General features: G+C 26.7%; 1 protein-coding gene across 1 annotated transcript in view; it reads right to left on the bottom strand.

The window, feature by feature from the left end:
* Positions 1-1,758: 1,758 nt before the first annotated feature.
* Positions 1,759-18,470, bottom strand: part of LOC142326205 (uncharacterized) — a 385,017-nt gene continuing 368,305 nt past the window's right edge. The window contains exons 4-5 of the mRNA XM_075368490.1: positions 10,294-10,442; positions 1,759-4,025 (exon numbers count right to left, since the gene is read on the bottom strand). Coding sequence (XP_075224605.1) covers positions 3,877-4,025; positions 10,294-10,442 — 298 coding nt within the window. The 3' untranslated portion in view covers positions 1,759-3,876. The remainder of the gene's footprint in view (positions 4,026-10,293; positions 10,443-18,470) is intronic.

The raw sequence follows: 18,470 nt of genomic DNA, 5'->3' as shown, positions 1-18,470 counted from the left end.
TTGCATCACAAACAAATTATACTTGGATAAAATTGTATATTTTGGTAAATTGTATATATATATAAATACCTATAAGATTACCTTTACCTATAAATAGGTAAACAATAGGATTACAGTAAATCCCATTTTAGTTGACAACAGGTATATAGATAAATAAAAGTCCAGCATAAAAAATTATTAATTGCAATAAACAGTTATTAAATATAATATTGGTGAATTATGCCTACATGTTTTAATTGATTTCAGCTACCAAGGTTAGCATTTCTATTGATTGACTTGTAAATTTTCCAGCTGATGAAATTTTCTAGCAGGGAATAAAATTCAAGACCTTCACTATACCAAACAAGCATGCACTATGCACTTGCCTATGGTCAGTGAGGTGATTGTTTTAATAAATAATTCCAAACCATTCAATTTTATTTTACACCAATCTGTTAGTTAAAATAAACATATAATTCTTTTTAACTTAATTTTAATAATTTTTTTTAACAATTGTAAACCCCTGTCTATTTCTAAGACACATACACAGTCCTTCTTGTTTTCATCTATATCAGCTAAAAAAGAATTTACATTAATATAAATAATACATGTATGAAAGTAATAGCTAGTTATTATATTTACCTAAGTTACTTATTTATATATACTTTGGTAACCAGTAATCTGTTATGTCTTAGTTAGGTAACATTAATTTCCTATAATTAATGTAAAATTATGGCTGGCAGGCACTCCTAATTATAATATAAGCTAGAGAAGCCTAATTAAAAAAAATTTCTTTATTTGTGTAAAAACAAATTAATAATTTTACCAAGTTCTTAAAAATTAAATACAAAAGTAAAAGAATACGAAAAAATACTATAACAAATTATAATAAACAATAGCTAATACTAAGTATTACAGTACAGTATTATTAAAAAAAAAAAATTAAATATTTTTAAAAATGATAACAAAAATATCTTTAAAAAACTATGCCAAATTACTGAATTACCTTCATACAATCACAAAATAAAAAAAAATCTGATTACAAAAACCTTTCAAAATTTTTAATATTAAAAAAGGAATTTAATAATATTTCATCTAAACATCAATTTAAAAGTTAGTTATGGTTTAAGAGCTGTTATACAAAGCCTAAGCAATGAAGAGATGTGCAAGATAAAGTGTATATGAAGGTAATTAATTTACATTTCCTTTTAATCACAACATATTTCTTAAGATTAATTATTAATTTTATAAACTATAATTATTATTTTCATATTAAAATTTATTAGCCAGTTTTTGGATAAAAGATGAATAAATCACCAAATTGTGATTTATAGTCTAGATATTCTGTTGTTTCAAGAGAAATACAGGTTTATAATTAGATCTTTAACTAATATTTTTTAAATATTATATAAAAACACCAGTGTACAGGATAAGAAAACTTCATAAAATGTTCCATTTATCAATTTTGTCATTTTTCATATTCAGAAAAAAACAAACCTTATGTACTTACTATACAAACACTGCATTAATATGAAATAATAACACTAGTACAGTTTTTACTTACTTTAAAAATAAACATTTATTTAATACACCGAAGTTAAATCTTTTACTGAGATTTACTTAAAATGGAAAAGTAAATGTTTCAATCTGTAATTAGATCACTTAGTTTTTACTAAATTATTTCAGAAAATTTTTCAAAAAAAAATTGATAATTAATCGTAAATAATACCTTAAAATAACTTATTTTTATAACAATAAATTAATTATGGAAAAAAGACAAGAAAGGTGAAGAAGATCCATTAATACATCTAGCAAAATATTTCATTTCTGAATAAGTATATTTACAAAAAAATATAATACAAGTTATTTATATCTGTAAATACAAATCACAGAAGACAATCTATAAAGATACAGTGAAACCCCACTCTTATACAAAGTTGAACTATATAAGAAAAGAATTGTTTTCATAAGTATGTAATTAAAGCTGCCACTTGTTTTTCTTTGATAGGAACATGATTCTTTTACATGGAGTAATAACATACATGCAGTTTACAGTGTTTTTTTCTTTGAATGCTCCTCTTATTAGTAATAAGTACACATAATAATAAGAAAGTTAATCCAACTAAGAAAAAAAAAGAAATTATATATAATGTTGAGATATGATATACAAGATAACATTTTTAGATGATTTTGTGGCATGAATGTAATGTAAAAAAGAAAGAGTATTAGCATGCATTTCAAATAAATATATAATATTAAGTAAAATAAATTCCACTATAATATAATCTGTACTATCAGAGCTTTAATATAAAAAAACTAATCACATGCAATAGCATTAAAGAGATAAATTTATTTTTGAGCCACCACCAATTTTACTGAATTTAAGAAAGAATTACATAGTGAATAAATAGCAAATACATAGTGAACAGAATTGACTTTCCTAAAACATTTACAAATTGTAATTTAATTTGCAGGAAGCACTGGTGAACTAACATAGATGAAACTATTAAGCATGATTACTTCTCATTATTAGCAACGAGAGTAAAAACACAGTCATCCTCTATACTTACACGAAACTACTCATTCATGTTGTAATCATGTAGATTATACAAAACTATTCATTTTTGAAGGCAAACTGTATTTATTTTAATGTAATGCGATGTCATGCTTGGTAAACTAGTCAATGAAGGTCATAAAAGCAATGGAAACATTTTGATATAAATTTGAAAAACTTTATGTTAAATTAAATTTAGTGTGTCATTACAAAATAAACAATTCTGTTTAATCTTCAGTGCCAATTGCCACGAGAAAAAAATTGCAGAAAGAAATTCTTACTTGCAGAGAATGTCCCAGGTTTGATTTCCAGTTGAAAGTTGGTGTATTAATAAAGTTGAAACCCAGAAAAAACTTATTGATACCAATTCAGTACTACCTCTTAAAAAAAAGAGATAGTACTTATTTTATAGATGTATACAGAATCTTGTGAATTTAACTTAAAATTTAATTTAAAAGATATGGTTAAATAATGACATAATTATTTTAGTATATGAAAAAAAAAGTAATTTACATCACATTATACAATTCAAACCCTAAAAAAACATTTTACTAATTAATATACTGTTCCTACTTTAATTATTAGACTCTTCATAGATTATGACCAAAATTCACTTTCTTCAACCATGAATCATTTTTTTTATTTTTAAGTCTTAAGTATGGTTTATTTTTTATTATACTGCCTCATAGGCTGTTAGCCCATTTGCAATTGTAACTATGTTTTTACTTGGCTTCAATGTGTGTTGTATATTACCACAAAATTTTCCAACAGATGTAAACCATCAATTAGTTATGTATTCACTACATTTATTAAGTAATATATATGTAGAATTTTAATTCTAAAAAAAGGTTAAAGCGTTGGTATAATATTGTTAAATACTGATCCATTAGGTGATCTAAAAATTTATTCCATATTGTTTTTTGTTGAATATGAGTACTTTATATAAAATTAAGTACTTCAAGACTAATAATATTGAATGAAGTACGATTGTATATTTCTTTCCAGCAGACCTCAATTATACTGTCGCTAAGAATTCTCAAATTATTTCCTTAAACTGTGGTATATATAATTACAATAAATCAGCAGAACAATTTTATTAAGTTTTATGTTTTACATGACGTTAAAAATTTTGTTTTAGAAGGAAAGTTTCTAAACATGATGTCTCAAAAATAAATGGATCAAAATAGTAATAATCAACAAACAAATTATCTTTTAATTTTTTAAAAATAAATAAAGAAAGAAAAAAGTTATGATAGTATTATTTTTGTTAAAGTTTTTACTCATTGTATACTTCATCATTTATTAATTACATATATTTTAATTTTTGTTTCATAAACATTCATTTATTCAATGATGAGGCAACGAGGAAGATGTTCTCGTAGGTAATCAAAGAGTTCTCTAGATGCACCAGGACAATTGGTTAATTCTAATTCTTGAAGATGTCTTAACTGAATTAAACTTGATAGACCACTAGATGTCAAAAGAGGGCAACCTGTAAACAAAAAAATAAGAAAAATTAATCCAATTTTAAAATTAAAAATTGAAAAAAAATTCTCGTCACCATTAAATAAAAAACAAAACCTATCTAGGTCACAACTATTCATGACTGGTAAAATACTTCATACCTCCTAATAACATAATTTTTTCAGGCCCCAATAACAGTATCAAATCACAATAATGTGACAAAAAAGCAACTATGACAGTAAATTATTTAAAAATTTATTTATTTTACATGTTTTCATATGTAAAGTTGCTATTGATTGATATTAACCACATGGATAGCACAACATAAGTTTTTAAAGAAAATGTCACAGTTGCTGATATATAAAATTACTATGCTACCAGCTGGTATGACGCAGTTAATAGCAAGACTTGCTGTTATGAGTGCAATGGATCAAGCCACAGCAATCGCTCAAATTGATTTTTACTCTGACCAATGCATTGACTAAAATATTCAAGAGAAATCGTCTACCACTGCTGCCCAGCCACTAAAAAAGAGCATGCTTTAACGTGCTGCTGGCAGAGAGAGAGAGAGAGAGATCAAAGCTGGAAGAAGGCAAGATGTTATGTTTGAAACAATAATTTTATAACTGATATTTTTTGATATAATAGCAGAAACACACTGGTACAGTGACAATGACAATGCTAGTTAAAGAACAAAATGATAAAGTTGTATCATTTTAATGATATCTGTTGTAATGATAACTGAAGCAGATGCTAAGAAAATGAAAGTCGGAATTGAAGTTAATGAATGGGGGTTAGTCAGGAATATGTGCAATTGTTATACACAGCCACTGTTTCTTAATAATATTAATACAAGTGGTATAGCCAAACACCTAATTTATAAACCTGAGGAGAACAAGAAAAAAAAAGGAAAAAGTTAACCGAAAAAGAAATCATCTGATTCAGATAAACCTGTAATAACTAGCTGTGTTTGTAATGGTAATATCGATGAATCACACAAAACAAATCAGATTTTTTATGGAAAGGGCACAGATGAAAAAACAGATGATGACTTGATACCACAGAAAATAAAAATCATTAAACCAAAAAATTAATTAAAACCATTAAGTCAAACAATGATTCGGCAACTCGTATAAAAGAACGTGATAGATCAAAGAAATCTATTGTAAAAGATATGAGAGGTCAATCTTATGTACAAGGACACAGAATCAGAAATGATGGAACAATTTTGTAATATTAAAACAGATGAACTGATGACAACTTTGAAGTCAGACGTAACAAATGAAAACAAAAATAGACAATTAAATACAAAACAAAAACAAAATAGTAATCAAGAAAATTATGACAGAACTAATCTAACTCAGACCATTAGATCTGTTACAAATTATGAATTCCATGTGCCTTCCGAAAAAAAACCGATTAGTATTGCTAGTACGTATATATTGACAACAATCGTAGTATTTCTGTATCAGAAAACCAACCGATCATTCTCTACTTGGGCAGCAGAATATGGCGGTCCAATTATGATTCATCTTGGCGGACTTTAAATAAATAAGACTTAAAAAAAAGACTAAGACTAAAAGTATGACTAAGACTTTAAATAAATCTTATATAGTACTTTTCATATGTCTCACTACTAAAGCTAACCATTTAGAATGAGTTTCTGATCTGACTTCACAGTCGTTTAATGCAGCATTTAAAAAATTTATGTTACATTGGGATATTCCCACTCAAGTCTTTTCTGATAACGGTTCAAATTTCCGTTCTGCCAAAAATATACTTCATAATTGGTATCAACTTTTAAATTCAGTAAACTAAAGTCAGACATTCAAGCGTTCATTATTACACAAGGTCATTTTTCCTCCCTCTTTACTCCATTTTGGTGGTTTATAGGAAAGCGCAATCAAAGGTGTTAAATTTTATATACTTCATGTAACTGGAAAAACGATCCTTCATAATTTTGAGAAATTATAAGCAGTTTTAAGACAAATAGAAGACCTGCGCATAATAATGCCTACTACCAATCTCGAACGATTGATTTAAATAATATTTTTATGTAATATTTTTTATTGATTTAATTATTTCATATTGTTGTTCTTGTAATTTCATTTGATTATATTCTTATAATATGACTGTTAACATGCTCATAAATATTATTTTAATATTATCTTAATTTACATAGTTGTATTAATTTAATTATTATTTCACATTTATATTATACATTATATGATTATGTACTGATTGATTTTGAGGTATTGGGATTTCTAGATTAATTTATTATTTAAGATTAATGTGAATGTAATTTCAAACTGTTGTAGATTAAATTATTCAACTCTATTATTATATTAGAAATATGCTGATTATTATTAATCAAAATACTATTTACAGGTTATATTTATTATGAGCTTTTTAATTAATTTATTATATATTAATACGAATAATATTAATATTATATCACAATGAATATAATTATCATTTCAACTAATCTCTAAATATTAACAATTTAATTATATTATTGTTCATTTATTCACAACTAAATTTGTAATTGCAAAAATCATATGATTTTGTTTGTAATAATTTAATTTATAATATATATAAAATAACAGTAAAATTCATATATCATATGATTTTTGACGGGCAGTTATGAGGAACTTTAAATTTTAATTAAAGAAGGACTTTTACATTTTAAAGATCCTTTGGGCAGCTGCACTAAGCTCCCTTACACTGGCAAAGTTTTACTTTACACTGGCTCCTACTAAAATAGTCGGTCTTCTGCCAGCTGTCAATGACCCAACATGTGTTAATACAGTATTTGCATATATAATGTTATTACAAGTTTAAATATTATAATAAAATAAATTTACAATATAAAATAATAAAGAATATTATTTATTTAAATAAACCAGTAAAACAAAAGATTTAGAATAATTAAATCTAACCAAGGTACTACACCAAGGCAGCAATTATTCAATCGGACCCAGACTTTCTTATGGCCTTAACTCGATGAAGTATCTGAGATTAAGATGGCTTTGTGTAAGAGTTATTACAAGAAGCACAGGCCAAAAAGTCTTCATTTTCCTTAGTAAGACTGGTATGTAGGATCTTGTAATTCTTAAGAATATTTCTACTATCTAAAAAAAATTATAAATAACTTGACATGAGATAAAATTCACCAATTTTTTTTGACACACAATATTGATATGATATCTAATAGTGTTTACTGATACCTATTAATGATTATTCTTAAATTCATTTGAACTGACTAAACAATCACATATTTTTAAGTATCATTAGATGTGAAATTGAAGGCTGTAGTCAAAAAACAATTCTCATTCAAAACTGAATTAGAATTGGTGACATTACGGTAAAATCTAAGTGTACCTTTAAAAAATTGTGTACATCACTATTTTTAATACTGAATTAAATACTTGTTCAGTAATCATTTAACAAAAGATTTTCCTTGTTAATTTGTTGTACTACTTAAGATTTCACATTGACTTGTTTTAAAATTTTTAAAACTTATATTTTTACATCTTTAATTTATTAAGTATGATTTGTACATTTTTTACAACTTAAAAAAAATTAAAAGTGATGGATAAAATGTAATTTAATTTCCTTTAAACATTAAGAATAATAATAAGAAATTATCTATTATGTAAGAAAATAAAAATTGCCTTTTTTAATTTTATAAAATATGAAAGAATATATTATGCTTATATTACTAGATTACACCCCTTCATAAACTAATGATGATAACCCTCCCGTGGAAGTATAATGTAATTTCAAGATTGCTGCTTTAATGTAGCAGTTACAAACTGATAAAAATAATCATTTTATCATTTAACTAATGATAAAAATAATCATACAGAAGGAACATTAATAACTCATAATAAAGCCATATCATTTTTTTTTTTAGAATACTCTTCATACACTATCAACACCAAATATAATAATAATAAAAAAAATTTATAATAAAACGTACACAGACCCAAAAACTCTAGGGAATACCTCAGTATTATAAAAGATTACTTAATATTTTAATGTTTCTTTTTTTTTGTAATACAACAAACCATACAGCTCTCAGGTGTTGTATACTTTATTTATATTCTCTTAGGAGAATATAGAGGAAAACATTTAATCCATATTAAATAAATGCCTATTGTCTCTTAAAACTTCTTTTTTTAAATTTGTATCTTATAACTGCAATACTTTACAGGTATGAATAAATTGTATTAATTCATTTGTATTTTTTTAAATAAAAAGAATATTCTGTTTAAAGCAAGCTGGTACAAAGGATTTATATCAGCTTGCAACTACTAATTGAATCAGTGTCCTGGATTGGAATATCCCACACCAAACAATACTAATGCAAGGTAACTTGGCTCTTTGGTTCTTTAGCAATAAACATGTGAAAACATTTTATCTTGCTATATAAAAAAGTCTGTTTAATAATAAATAGGTGTACGTGATTGCTAAAAAATTATTATCTTTATGGTAGCTAAGAAAGTTATGAATTTTATTCTTGGATTTAAATTTGTATAATCAAAAAGTAAAAAAAATATCAAATCAAAAATTTTAGTTCCTGCTCTTTAGAAATTTATCGAATTACTAGTTCGGTCAGGCCTTGCTTCATTCGCCCTTTCTATCTAGACCCCACAATGTTCATCCTCATGCTTGTGAGAATAATACTTTTTTCTTTCTTTCTTTTTCCTGTTTAGCCTCCGGTAACTACCGTTTAGATAATTCTTCAGAGGATGATATGTATGAGTGTAAATGAAGTGTAGTCTTGTACATTCTCAGTTCGACCATTCCTGAGATGTGTGGTTAATTGAAACCCAACCACCAAAGAACACCGGTATCCACGATCTAGTATTCAAATCCGTGTTAAAATAACTGGCTTTACTAGGACTTGAATGCTGTAACTCTCGACTTCCAAATCAGCTGATTTGGGAAGACGCGTTAACCACTAGACCAACCTGGTGGGTTTGTGAGAATAATACTGAAAAATAATAATTAAACCCTGTTCAATCTATAAAAAGTATCAGTATATTGTAATTTTTCCACAGCAAACGTTTGGTCAGCATAGGACCGAGTGATCTGAAATATATGGGTTCAGAATAGTTGATGACCCCCTGTCTTAAAAATTGTAATTATAGCCCTGTGTGTGGGTTAAAAGTATTTTTCACAGTTCTTAGCATTACCCAACAAATGCCACGAGCAAATAACCATACTTCATTTCTCATTTTTTTTAATTATTTAAAATATCTTTTTTTAATTAAGTAACAATAAGACGATGTAGTCAGTCACAGGGCACTGTATCAAATTCACAGTGTGTAGCCACAGTATTCTACCAACACTGGCAGTAGCTTTGTCGGTTGAGCTGCCATGCAGTACATCATTACATCTTTAAAATTATTTTTCTCATTAACCGAAGATATATAAAAAAAAAGACAAAGAAACTTTTTGTAGAAAATTTAATGTCAATTACTGCAATTGTTGTCGATTTAACTGATGGTTTGACTATAGTCAAGTAGAATGTTGGCAAGGGACATAATCTGATTGTTACTGCAAGCCATTAAAATAACCACCATCATGAAATGGTGAAACGTTTCTTAATGGCAATAGTTCATAAAAAATTGTTCACACATGATTTCATACATATATGTTCATATAAAATATGCATGTTCATATATATGTTATGTTATGTATGTTCATATATCATATATGTTCATACAAAATTTCAGCTCAATTGGTTGAGTAGTGAATATCTCAAGTGAGTAGTGAATAAAATTAAGGTAAGATATTTCTTTCATCTAAAGTATAATTTAACAGTACACAGGAATAATATGAATCTTAAAAAGATTAATTTCAGTAATATATATTTAAATATGAGTATAATAGATCAGACACGATGCAAATCGAGTTACTTTTTATAAAAAAAGAATATCATGTAAAAAATAGAAATGTATTTTACCAATCCCTCTTACAGATTTCTAACTGTTTATAGAGTTCATATTTGATTTATAAAATTATTTTAAATATATAGCCTAGCCTCCTATTGTGAATGATTAGAACAATAATGCAAACACATTAAGTATTATTAAATAACATTTAGAGTATTTTTATGTTCCTACACAAAATGTCAGTTGTTAATGGATTAAGATTATGGCACAAAATATTACATACAGTGTAAAGAATTTACTTTGACTTGTTTCTCAGTGGGCAAAAAATAATATGTAATTAAAAATGTATAAAGTACAATTTTTTTTTTAATAAAAATAATAAAATATACACACCTGCTAAAGAAAGAACTTGTAAATTTCTCATTCCACAAAGATGTTGAATCCCAAAATCACGTACTTGAGAACACCAGCGAAGGAAAAGTGCTGATAAAGATAACATTGTTGATATATATCCTACTCCAATATCTGTGATGTGAACACATCTGAAAAACAGAAAAAAATTAATTATTTATGCAAAATTGAACTTCATGAAAATATTTACTAGATTGTTTCCATATGCATTTTAAGCCATATTTGATATTTATATCTCCTCTATATCCTAAAACTAACATAAACAGCTTTCAATTTTACCATGTGATTTTTTTAACTTTTTTAAAATCATGCAACATAACTTTTCCATCCTACAATTTTCTAAATGAATTTTGTGTTGTAGTAACTAAACTTTTGGATGTCTGTACTCTTTGGATGTTTTAACATCTACTTTTTCGGTAAAAGCTAATAAATTCTTATAACTGTGATGTTTAAAATAGTGTTACAATCTAAAATGATGGATTTTAGAAGTTTTATTAAAGGAATTATATTCAAGAAAAGTAAATATTTACCGACAAATTTCATAAATAATAATATTCAAGATTCCTTCAGTGGTATTTGCAAACAATGTAAATTCATTATTTTGGAGTCTATCTTAAATTAAATATTTTTGAAAATAGGGCTTTGTAATTGTTATTAACTAATATTATTCATAACATTTTAATCTGAATAAATGAGAGCAAACTATCTATAGAAAATTAGAAAGTGCTTTTGTTTGATAGGTTTTATGTTTAATACTTTGGTGAAAGCATAATGTAAAATAGTAGCACAAACAGTTGGATAAAATCACAATGAAATGACACCTAAGTAATCTTTACTATATACTAGCATTAATATTTATATATACTAGCATTCCCCCAACAATATACTTCACTTGCAATACTCTTCTAAAAACAAAATTATTTATTTATAAACAAAAACTGTTTTATCAAGAATATTGTTTTTAAATTTTCATTAAATCCTGATAAAAGAGTAAGTAAATTTTTCTATTAAAAATATAGACAGAATATACAATAAACAATGAATTGTTGTCCAACGCTTAAATAAAGAAAAACAAAAAAGAACGATAAGAATGTAATGTGTATTGTAATTTCCTCAGAGCAACAGTTTAGTCAGTATAGGACCTGAAAATTTAAATGATTTAGGAATCTGTTTCAAAAAAGTCGGTCTTGGTCTTAAAAATATTAGTTATAACTGGTTATGGAAATGTATTTTGCCCGATTCTTAGCTTTACCCGACAAACACATACTTCGTTTCTAATAACTAAAAAAAATTTTTTAATTACTTTTGTGTTGTTTAGTTAAGGCAACGGAGACAGATGCTACCAGTCACTTTGCACATAGTCACAATGATAGTGTTGGTTGAGCAGCAGAATACACTGTCGTATTCCTTAAAAAATTGAATTCAAAAAACCCAAAAATAGTTTGTAGATAATTATTTGAAAAATATTTGCAAGAGCCAATTTAGTGAATATCTCATTTATAAAGTCGAAAGTGGGGGAAATTTACAATCACTCTTTATAATTTTACCTTTCTTCACCCTTTCAAGGTCGAATTTTGAAAAATCTACAAATTGGTTTTTAGATATTTAATTACTTGAAAATTACACAAACCAAAAATCAAGTTGATATCATTAGTTATCGAGGAATTAAAAAAACAGCTGGGTTTAAAAAAAAATTCAAAATCCATTTTAACTTGGAATTTCAAAAAAATCTAGAAATTAGTTTTTAGATATTCTCAGAAAGATTACACACACCATAAATCAAACCAATATATTCACTTGTAACTGAGAAATTAAAAAACAAAAAAAAAAAACAGTAAATTTCATAGTTACTTCATTTTAAAGATTTAATCTGGGATTTCAAAAAAATCCTCCCTTATTGTGTATTTAAACCATAAGAACATGTATAGAAATTTTCATCAATTTATCTTCAGTAGTTTTTGGTAGGTGTAGATGAATCAGTCGCATGTTATTTTATATATATGTATAGGTTATATATGTATATATATGTATAGGTTATACTATGAACTTACTCTTTTTTTGAAGCTCATTAAAAGCCACTTTAATTAGCTTTTGAATAATTAAAGTTTAATACAATTTATTGAAATATGAAATCGTATTAAATAAAATTCCAATTTCCAATAACACTTGTTTTTTAATTTGTAAATACTATGTATTTTTTCATTATTACAAACGTTATAAAATTATAATGTCTACAAACAATAAATAAACAAATAAAATATATATTTTTATAAACTATCAAAATTATTTGTTTGGCACAAGAGGAATTATTATAATCAGGAATTACTCAAAAGGTAGGCAACATTATTCAGAAAGAACTGACAGTTTTTAAAAATGTGTCCTTGAAAATGATGAGCAGTAACTGCTGTTATACTTGATTTACATTCAACGCTAAAGTTTTATACTGCCTTAGTTTGTCAGTGTCATTTAATGTTGACTGCTAGCTATCAGGGTCTAACAAAGTTTGGTATTAATATTAACAATATTCACCATATAAACTAATACTACTCAATTCAGTCACTAAAATAAACAATATGATTAATTAATATTACATTGAACACAAAAAGGGAGAATGTAATTATAAATTTTTGTTTATTTTTAAATTATAAAAGATATCTTAGGTGAGATGTGGTCCCAACTTTTAAGTAAACAATTTACCTAATCTGCATTTCCTAGACAAGCATCATAAATATAACCAGAAATGCATCATCATAATGTATGAGAACTAATTATTAATGGTAGAAAAAAATTAAAATCCTGTTTGAAGTTTTACAGAATAAATACAAATTTACATCTGGTGAACTACAGTGACTATATTTTACTTCTGAACCCTTTTTTTCTGCAGAGTGAAATACATGGAAGTATTAAGATAGTCTTTATACCTTTTTATTGGATTTTACTCATTTGTAACTTAGCAAGCATTCACAGACAGTAAAAACATTATTCCGGGTGTAAACAGCAAGATACCTAGAAACAATATGACTAAAATGTGATGGCAAGCTGAGCACCACAATGGGAAGATTCTATCCAAATTTAAAGTTATACAGTTACAATCCATCATTGAGTGAATGATATTTTGAACTGCTATTGTAGAGTTTTTTTGTTATTTTTAAATAAAATTATTAAGCGACTTGTTTTTAAAATAATATGATTTTTTGTTTGAAAGACTTGTTAGAGATAATTTTCCCCACCTTCACTGGAATTACAAGTATCACTGTTAATAATGATGCCTATCTTAAAAACGTTAGGAGATTCTTAAATGTGTAATCACATAATACATTTGATGTAAGTTGTTTGTGTTTTTGTTTAATTAGACAAAGCATGTAATACTAGTTACATGCAACTCTAGTGAAAAAGGTAGCTCCAAAATAACCTTGGGAAAATTTTTCATTTTTTAAAAGCAAGCTGTTTAATATTTTAATAATTCGAAAACCTTAGGTTTAGTCATGCTGTTCAGTGACCGTTTAAACAATCATCTTTAAATATGGGTACAATGGTATCATCTCCAAACAGGATAACACTAACTGCTTGATATTCTGAGGAATATCAATTGTAAATGATAAAAAGTGTAAGGGTTCTTCATAACATTCTATATCTTGAGTAAGATCTATATTTTATTAAAAAAATTCAATGATCTGTTTATGTTTGGCAATACTTTTAACCAGCTCCTCTGATACTGTAGTAACATAGTAATTAAGTTTTAACAGTTACAAATATTATTTAATATAATAATAATAATGTAAGTATTGTTTTTTGTAAGAGTTACAATAAAGGTATTCAATAAAAAATTAAAAGTATGAAAATAAGTGTTATAAATGTTATATAAAAATGCTGATAAACAACTTCAAGATTTCTTTTTTTGTTTATTTAAGGAGAAAACTCTTTTTCAGAGTCATTCAGTTTTAAAATCACAACTTCAAAATTGGATGGATAGGTTTTGAGTTTGAAGTTGAAAGTGGTGAAGGTTCAATGATTAGAGAGATGGGGGTTGCTAGGATACACCCCACACCTTCTAAAAAACCTCTCCTCCTACGTATCTAACACCCCCAACAACAAAATAAACATCCTATAGAACTTCAACTTGTATTTGGAAAGGTCTGTTCTATATCACTTGAAGCAAATGTACATTAGTATATTTCCTAAATTATATTGTATTTCTTTTTATTTTCTCCCTGTACTTTCATCACAAAATTTATTTTTCTTAATTAATTGATAGTTGAATAAAAATTATATTTTTATTGAAAGTATATGAAACATTTTTATATGTTTTTACAAGAGTTAATCATTATTTATACATTAATATACTCGCTATTATTATGTTATAAATTAATTAGCCAATAAGAGTGGTCACAACTTGGCTGTATTGTCTATGATGTAATTTCTTCAATGTTTGAAAATCATTCATCTCATGATACACCTATTTTTTACATTGGCTGTATAAATATTATATTTTAATGTTGAAATTAAAAGACAAATTTTCTTTATCTCTGAAAAGAATGATGTTCAAATAGGAGACAGTAATCAATTGTTTCTGTAATAAAAAAAAACGTAAAACATATGCATCAATGCAATGTAAGTACATATATCTAATATGATAAATATTTTCATGAAAAGTAACTGTTGATGCATTTAGTTAAAATTACTGAACTGAGTGATGAGAAGTAAAGTATAGTACTTTTTTATTAGTTCTGTACACCAATATCATTTTGTTTATTATATTACAAAAACTTGTGTTTTGTATAAAAATGGAATGAAACAAATAAAATAGCAGTGTTTCAGAAGCCAAAACTAAATACTGCCAAGATTTATTCAAATGCTATTGCAGAATACAATTTAGAAAAGCTAATCAGAATAAAGACTTTGTGTTTTATATTGTAGGCAAGTGTGGTACAAAAATATTAATGAAAGTAAATATTTGTATTCTAAGAGAGAGAAAATAAATACTTTTTTTTATTAGATAAAAATCATATTTTTCATATGATATAGTATTTCTCAAAATAGATTATATGAAATCCAGTTTAATAATATGATGGATTAGTGATGGAATCATTAGTGAGGGATGGGATTAGTATATGTGCACATCAGTTTATTTACATAGGATTAGTTGTATATGACTGATGATTAACAAATGTGTAGAGCAAGATTAAAATCAGATAACCAAATTTAGAATTTTTATTATATAAAAGACAGGTCAATTCAAAAGACCCTTTTGGATTTCAAAAAAAAATTATTTTATAGATTGATTATACTCTCTCTTCCCGTCTCTCTCACCAACCAGTCTATTTTCTTATCCTTATCCCTGGACAGAATACAAAAGTTGTATCAGCAATTTCACAGGATATTTGTAATGCTAATGTATCTGTTAATCTGTAGAACAGCTACTTATTTAGCATACTGGTGCTTATTCTTCTTTCACACACACTCACTTGCATACACACAATCTTATTTATGGGCTTACTTGGGACTATGTTTTCTGTCTAAGGAGCTGAACAAAAATGACAGATGTGCCAACTGATTAAAGCCAAGATTTCTTTCTCCAAAAATCTAAACCTATGTTTAGCGTATAAAATGTGAATCATAAGGTGTCTTGAATAAATGTAAGTTTAACTATTAAAAACTCTTCAAATACAGTAGGTTTTTTTTTTATTTTTTGATATTACATACATTTTTAGTTATTAATATCTTGTGTTATACAGAAAACACAGTGAACATTTAAATTATATATACTACTGTATTTTATAAAGAGAGAGAGTTTGTAGTTTCAACAAACTCTCAGGGGCTGCTGAAGCAGCTTGAAAAAGTTTATCAAGTTTTGAAAATGTATTTTATCCTGAATGACAAATATTATTCAGTAATTGTTATCCACTACCCCCTCTTAATATCACTTTTTTTAGATTCCTATTTGATAATATAATTAATAATGCACACATAAATGAATCAATTATAAAGCCTAATTGTACAAAGATCTATTGATCCACAAAGATCTGAGATCTGATCTTTTGAGTTCAGGCAAGAATAATCAACAGGTTTAGTGACAGTGAGAATTTTAAAGTCCTCCACTTGAATTAAAAAGAAGAAAAAATATTGTGTTATTCAAAATTCATCCTACCTTAGAAAAAAAAAACAATTAAAGGTATTACAAATGTTCAAGCCCCCTTACCTGTAAAGCCTTTTAACAGCTTTTTAATCATTTATAGCTCATCTTAATGTCTAATACTGACAAAAATTGAAATATTGTGATATTCAAATCAATCTTTATCAAAACTCTAACTATTTTCAAGAACAAGTAAAAAATGAACTGCATTAAACAAATTATGGATACCTTGATTTCCAAAGTCACCAGCCTCCATTTATTTTATTATTATTCCTAATGTGTGCGTTGCAATCTGTTCAACTAGTGAATAGTAAGCAACCCTCCCCCTGGCCCAATGAGTTGAGTTGATATGTATGACATGTAAATGAAGTGAAATCTTGTACAGACTCAGGTTGAGGCCAACAATTCCTAAGATGGCTGGTTAATTAAACCCCAACCAGCAAAGTACAGTGCCTACAATGAAAACAAAAGCTTGTGTTGGAGAAGGTCAAGACTACGTTACTATCAAACCTGAAAACATTTACACCCATCTAACAGGACAACAATAATAATTGTTGTACTTTTATTTATGCATATTTAATTTATTAATGTTTTCATGTTTTATTAATTATAATTCACTATTACATAATTAGTATTAATAATTCAATAAATAACGATTGCAAAAACAAGAATTATAATATCCATAATTACGCTAAATTAGATGTACAATTATTTTTTTTTGTACAGTATTTAGGATATTTTATTATTTAGAATTTTCAAATTCTTTTTTTGTACAATTGTTTTCACTATAGATTGTACTAATTATTATTATTAACACTTCAAATTTGTATTACATGGGTTTATTTTTTATTTATTTATTTTTTTTTTAACCTTTGGGAGCACCGTTAGGTATTGCTTCAGAGGATGAGATGAATGACAATTTTTGTAGTGTGTAAAAATGTCATGTCTGACTAGGATTCAAACCCAGGACCTCCGGATGAAAGGCCAAGATGCTACCACTCGCGCCATGGAGGCCAACTGTATTGTATGTCGTGTTCCTGTACAAGTTCATCTTCTCTGTTTTCATTGGAACAGTTACTTTCACTACCACTGTCTAGATGTATGATAAATTTATCCATCATTTCATCAATTAGCGATTCCACCTTCTTATATTCAGTTTCTACTTCTTTTTCATGTTTTAATATGATATCCATTTAGCCTTATTCATTTCATCCATTTTTGTTTCAGCAAGTTTTTTAATATCCGACATTAAAAATGTGTTATTACTAACAGTTATGCTATCTTTTTGGAGCTGACCATACTACCATCTTGATCAAATTTAAATCGGGATGGTAAGAATCACAGAATCTGATGCCCATATTTTTTAATAGTTCATCAAAATGGTACTTTATTTTTGAATTTCTATGGATTTAATTATGTCAAACAATTGTGGTTTTAACACTGCTTTATTAAATGGAATATTGATCTTTTCAAACCAATTAAACTGTGCCACTTTTCCTATCATTTGAATTTGGAGGCTTCTTTAGAAGTGAATTGTGGTATGATGCATTTTAATAACAGTCATTGACTGAGGGGGAAGACCAGGAATTGATTTTTCAGATGCCCACTTCAGGAAAATGTTGTTGCTGACACTGTTGATAGTCACTGCTTTTTGAATTTGTCTTCTAAGTTAACATCATGTTCCGAATGTACCCTATTTCTTCTCCAGCGTGGATTATGATTAACCGATCATCTTTAATCCGCACTTTTACTCTTGCACTACTGTCATTTGATCAAGATTTTGTTGTTGAATGGGATGTTAAAATATACAATTAATCCAAATAAACAATCAAAGAATCTTCTTTTTTGCAATATGTCATTTTTCTTAAATATTATCCTCTTCTACTGGATATCTTCCTTCTCAATCAAAATTTTCCAATTATTATCAGTTTTACACCACCTAAACCCTAACTCTTTCAGGATAGCTGCTATTGTAGTTTAAGAACTTTTAAAATGAATACTCTTTTGAAGCTTTTCATGTAATTTA

The sequence above is a fragment of the Lycorma delicatula genome, chromosome 6, assembly GCF_047948215.1.
Source record: "Lycorma delicatula isolate Av1 chromosome 6, ASM4794821v1, whole genome shotgun sequence".
In the NCBI taxonomy this organism is placed as follows: Eukaryota; Metazoa; Arthropoda; class Insecta; order Hemiptera; family Fulgoridae; genus Lycorma; species Lycorma delicatula.
The sequence above is the reverse complement of the archived record's forward strand: the minus strand, read 5'-3'. Positions and strand labels throughout refer to the sequence as shown.